We start from the raw sequence: 6,000 nt of genomic DNA, 5'->3' as shown, positions 1-6,000 counted from the left end.
GCGTTGGGAGACGGAGGTCCAGTCGTTTGAAATGGCAATTCGTGCTCAGAACCTACCTTCCCAAGCAGGGATTGCTTCTGTACGTCTCTAACTAGCTGCCTCGGACAGAATGTGTGTGTGTGTGTGTGTGTGTGTGTGTGTGTGTGTGTGTGTGTGTGTGTACTTCTGACCTGTTCATGATAGATAAAAGAACTTTCTTTGCTGTGAGAATAATCGTCAGGGGAGAGGGAAAAATCCTCTAAACCAAAGATGTGTCTCCCGGTCCCCAACTCCATTAGCTGTAGAGAACTCAGACCTCTGTCCCTGCAGCCTCAGGTAGTTGGATGGTCTTTCGCACAAGACTCAGAGTGAAGCATGAAGTTCTTTGAGATCTCTGGGTGCAAAGTGGTGCAAGACCGCAGTCTTCCTCACAGCTATTCTTAGATTTCGACCGAGAGAAAGCCAAACCACTGCCCCGGAGGAAGGGACGTTCTAGCGTTCCTGTCCACCACCGAGAGAGCAGGAAACGTTTAGCTCGGTCTCAGATCCTCTAGCGAGCTCTAGCTTCCAGCTATTTAATCTCACTCCATTCTGCCCCGACCTCGCTTGGGGGGAGGGAGGAGTGGCTTGTCCTGAGGGCGGCGCTAGAGCCCCCGGGGTAATTTGCATACACCACACCCTCCGCTTCTCATTGGCGGGATGGAGCCCCTCCCACCCCGCTGCCTAACTAACCCGCGGTCACCCTTCAGCTCCGAGCCTCGGAGATAAACTTAACTTGCCCGGAGATTCGAGGTGCTCTCGCCTTCCGCGATTGGCCGACGCCACTCATTGGCGGCGGGTGCGGAAGGGGGCGTGGCCGGCGCGATCTGATTGGCGGGAGGGGGCGGCTCCCGGCGCTGCAGCCCTGAAGGCGGCGGACCGCGGGGGCGGGGTTGCACTGAGGCGCTGAGACGGCCGCGGCTGCTCGTCCTGGCCGGCGGGGCGGGGGTCTGGCGATGGGGGCGGGAGGAACAACGGGCCGGTGAGCGCCGCGGCCGCAGTCCCCGCCGAGCTCGCGCGGGCAGCCGCTGCACCGTAGCCGCCGCCCGACCCCCTGAGAGAGGACGTTGAGGCGGCCCTCCGCTAGCAGCCGCGGTGACAGCCCGGCGTCGGCGCGATGAACCGCGGTGGCGGCAGCGCGTCGGCCTCGGCCAACTACCTGCTCTGCACCAACTGCCGGAAAGTGCTGCGGAAGGTACGGCGCGGCCGCGTCCGGCGGCGGTGGGGCGCTCCCCGGGGCCGGGGGCCGGCTGGAGCTCCAGTGGGGCGAGACGCGAAGGGTCCACCCGCGGGGTCCCCGTGCCCGGCCTGCCCCGAGGCTGAAGGGATGCTGGGATGCTGGGAGGGACCGACTCGGCTGGGGATGGAGGCTGGCCTGAAATCACTGCAGCCTGTCTGGTCTGCAGAAGCCTGGCTCCCTCTCCGCCGAGGCTGTCTGTGGGGGTATTTTCTTTGACTGGCTCGCTGCTGCCAGGCCAACCGTGCCCCGGCACCCACTCTTGATATTTTCTTGGTGGATCCCGAAAGGCCCCGTGTCGGCATCTTGAACTTTATGCCCATGGGAAACGCTGTTGGATCTTCCAGTTCCTTCTGCTGGGGTTGGTGGAGGTGGAGGCTGAAGCAGTCGTGGTGTCGCCCTCCGTAACATCCCCCACCGCGGTGTGGATCCAGAAAATCCGACCCAGAATCGGCTTATTGCTTTCCAGGCTGACTGATAGAAAGTTTACTCCAGTATTGTTTAGCTTACTTGGCTTAATCGCTCCGTGGGGGATGGGGATGCAGGGAGAGAAAGGATGACAAAATGTCCCTGTAGGCGCAGAAGAGTTTTTAACAGATCTGAGCAGCTTCCTTGAATAATATAACCCGTTTCTACTCCACACTCTATTTTTACATTGCATGAAGTGAGATCCTTAGGTGAGGTGGCTCTGTTTGTCCAGCACCAATGAATTAAAATTGCTGAGCTGTGCATATCCGAGAGCTAAGATGAATACAGTGCCGTTTTCGTCAATTTCCCTGTCTAAAGTCACTTTAGGATTGTTCTTTATGTATTAAGAAAAACAAGCGAGCAAGCACATAAATAAGCAAGCTCAAATATTTGCGTTCTTTGTCCAAAAACTGTTTTTCTTCCTCTGTGGGTCAGGCCAAGTGCCAATCAAAGTTGTTTTTCAAGCCTCTTTTCCCTGCAGTGAAGCGTTTTTTTTTCCCCCCCTCCTTTCTCCTATTTTATTTGAGAGCGTCAGGAAAGCAAAGGGATTGCAGGTTTGAAGTTAATCAAACAATTAAATACGCCTTAAATTGTGTTTATTGGATATGTTTCTCTTAAAACAGATTTTTATTAAATGTGCATGTTGAGTATGTGCAGTTATTTTTTCCTCATAAACTCCTGGATCAAATTACAGTTGATACTTGCTCAGCTCATTGTGGGGCAGCTTGTGAGAAATGTAATGGATCAGAAGCTCGGTTCAGTGCAGTCGGATGTTAACTCCTTCGTTGCTGGACCAGGTGGCATCTGAATTTAGCTTTTAAAAAATATTGGTTCTTATTTTTTAAACCGAAACTGCCTTTGTCAGTAAAAACAATGCCAGTGAGACCTGTTTAATTCAGTTTACTCTCAGTTAAAATGAGAGAAAATTATATATTTTTAACTGAATGTGGGGAAAGGTGCTATAACTGACTTGCTTAAATGATATAATTCTGTTTCAATCAAAGCACATTAAAATTTTAATAAAATTTTAAATAGTTAATAGCAAATTGTTTGACTAATAGGATAATTGTAATAGATATTTGGCTTCATATTTTTTAATTTTTCTTTTGAAAAAAGCTTTGATTATGGATCCATAACACCAGCGCTAAGGACATGTTTATGATTTTCTTCTAGTTATTAAGGCACTGGTATTTCTGTTTACCTAGGAAGGCCATCCCCACTTCTAGACATAGCTAGAAAAAGAGAAGCATGTGCACAACTGGGCACACACATTTTCACATTTTTAAAGTTGTGGTGCCCACCACAGCCAGTACTCAGTTTTCAGTAACTACAAGGTGTTTAATTTTGACTCATGTAGTAGCACAAAATGAGTTTAGATGGGAAAAGAATTCTTTTTGCCAGTTAAGACATGACCTGGCAATGTTTGAAGCTTTTTAAGATTGCTATTCTTACGGATTCTAGAAAGAAATCAGTATCTAGTACTAAATGCTTCATCATTCTAAAAGTGCCACATAAAGATTTAGTTCTGTTAATGAGATGATTTTATTTTTGATAGAATATATGATTTTGCAAAGTTAATCTACAGCTCTCACAGCCTGATACTTTACATTTTCGTGTGTCCATTTAATAGTGTACAGTAATAAACAAGTGAGTGATAGCCCTGTGGGTTGTAACTGAGTGTTGGTCATTGTGGAAGAAGAACATCACAAAGGGTCAGTGACCCTTTGCTATTAGAACCGACATTAATAATGGGACAAGGCTTTACCTTTATATATGACAGAAAACTTTTTTCTGTCTGCAAGCAGCCTAATTTATGCAATATGTATGATGGATTCTGAGGAAACTTCAAAAGGAACTGAATTAGCTGTCAAAGAAAAGAATTTGTTTTAACTCTCTCTGAACAGTGAATTGTGTATTGTATGAGAATCTCATTATTCTTAGAAGAATCTTCACAGTTTAGGTTCACTGTTTTGCAAAACAAAGAGAGTTGTTGATGTATCTGATTTGGTAACTTGAGTCAGAGAAAACCAGAGGAGAGAGCAAGAGCATCAGATCCATAGGTCTAGGTTGGCCTGCTCTGTCACCATACACAGTACCTGCTCTGTCACCATGCACAGGTGAGTGCGCCTGCTCTGTCACCATACACAGCTGAGTGCACCTGCTCTGTCACCATACACAGCACCTGCTCTGTCACCATGCACAGGTGAGTGCGCCTGCTCTGTCACCATACACAGCTGAGTGCACCTGCTCTGTCACCATACACAGCACCTGCTCTGTCACCATACACAGCACCTGCTCTGTCACCATACACAGCACCTGCTCTGTCACCATACACAGCACCTGCTCTGTCACCATGCACAGGTGAGTGCACCTGCTCTGTCACCATACACAGCTGAGTGCACCTGCTCTGTCACCATACACAGCTGAGCACACCTGCTCTGTCACCATACACAGCACCTGCTCTGTCACCATACACAGCTGAGTGCACCTGCTCTGCCACCATACGCAGCACATGCTCTGTCACCATACCCAGCACCTGCTCTGTCACCATACACAGCACCTGCTCTGTCACCATGCACAGGTGAGTGCGCTTGCTCTGTCACCATACACAGCTGAGTGCACCTGCTCTGTCACCATACACAGCTGAGCACATCTGCTCTGTTACCATACACAGCACCTGCTCTGTCACCATACACAGCTGAGTACACCTGCTCTGTCATCATACACTGCACCTGTTCTGTCACCATACACAGCTAAACGCACCTGCTCTGTCACCATACACAGCACCTATTCTGTCACCATACACAGCTGAGCGCACCTCAGAATTAAGGTGGTGTACTACACATATTTTGTGTTTTGAACTATTACTACTATTAGATAAATGAAATTTATTGATATAAATTAAAGGCTTTACATTTTTATTTCTTTCATTTTTAACAAAACAGACTTTCCCTGTGGAGCCTGGGCTATTCTCAATGTAGTTCAGGCTAGCCTTGAACTCTTGATTCTCCTGCTTTAGTCCTCCAAGTGCTGAGATTACAAGTGTGCAGCACTATGCTGAGAGGTTTCAATTCCTTAATATGATTCTAAGTAGTTCTAGTAATACATCTTATTGTGGCTATAGTATTTTTTCACTTATGCAGTTTGATATTCGTACAACTTCTTGATGTTTTAATAAGCAAAGAGAATATCAAATAAAATGAAAGAAATGTTACTTTGACCCATATGATCCTCACTTAATATAATCAAAATGGTCAGTATTAGAAATTTTATCTAGTTCACCCAATGGAATAGATTTGCTTACATGATGGACAGGTAGCTACCTTCTACCTTTGCCTAAGTGGGCTTTCTTGGGTTTTATATTTTTGATTGTGAAGTGGTTTTTTAATTAATGCTATCTTAGATCAAGTAGTAAGTTTGCAATAGCAAACCTAGATGCAGTTCTCTTCAGTCTACTCTCTGTGGAGTGCTAAGATGCTTTAGGGTGTTAAAACGCTTGAGTTGGATTAAATATTTAAGTATGTATTCAATTATTTTTAATGTAATTAAAAATATAAATACTTATAAAATGTACCCATAATTTTAACACATTCGAATCTATCATAATTATCTTGTTACAAGATGTTGCTAATGATCATGATGGTTATGATGGAGATGATGATAGTGGTGGTTATATTATACATTAGAACTTTTTATTACATTATTGATTAGGAAGATTGTCATTGTTTGTGAAGGCAGTAGACTTTATAAAAACTTTTTTTCCTATATATCACATATTTGTTTCTGGGACCACAAACTTAGTAATATAAATAATTATTAATTTGTAACAAAATACTAATTTAAATTGTTGCTTTGTATATTTAATGCTTCATAGTTCAAGATCAATGTAAGATTTAATTGGTAAAATGACTTCTGCTGCTTCCCATATTTTATAAGGTGGTTACAGTTTGATCTTTGGGTAAATTAACTAACTTCCTTGAAACCCAGTTTTTTTCCTGTAGACTACACATGGTTTCTACCTGTCTCGTGGTGGCTTTGTGGCTTAAAGAGAGTATGTGTAAGCACTGTGCAAAACCTCAAATGTCACTATACAAGAATGAAAAGCCCAGTCTGTGTGTTTTCCTTTGTGTGTTAGGATTATGGCTACTAATACACACTAAGTAATTTGGTTTGTAGTCATTTTCCATAGAAATTTTAATGATTGCTAGTATAAAAGAGGCCATGATAATATTTTTATTGAGAATAACCCTTATGCATATTTTTGGTTTCACGTTTTC

At 44.7% G+C, this 6,000-nt stretch overlaps 1 protein-coding gene across 1 annotated transcript in view; it reads left to right on the top strand.

The window, feature by feature from the left end:
• The first annotated feature begins 1,028 nt into the window (after nucleotides 1–1,028).
• Sesn3 (sestrin 3) overlaps nucleotides 1,029–6,000 on the top strand; it is a 64,677-nt gene continuing 59,705 nt past the window's right edge. Inside the window, exon 1 of the mRNA XM_085689912.2 lies at nucleotides 1,029–1,213. Coding sequence (XP_085546038.1) covers nucleotides 1,136–1,213 — 78 coding nt within the window. The 5' untranslated portion in view covers nucleotides 1,029–1,135. The remainder of the gene's footprint in view (nucleotides 1,214–6,000) is intronic.

This window comes from Myodes glareolus, chromosome 4, assembly GCF_982192425.1.
Source record: "Myodes glareolus chromosome 4, mMyoGla1.1, whole genome shotgun sequence".
Taxonomy (NCBI): domain Eukaryota; kingdom Metazoa; phylum Chordata; class Mammalia; order Rodentia; family Cricetidae; genus Myodes; species Myodes glareolus.
The sequence above is the reverse complement of the archived record's forward strand: the minus strand, read 5'-3'. Positions and strand labels throughout refer to the sequence as shown.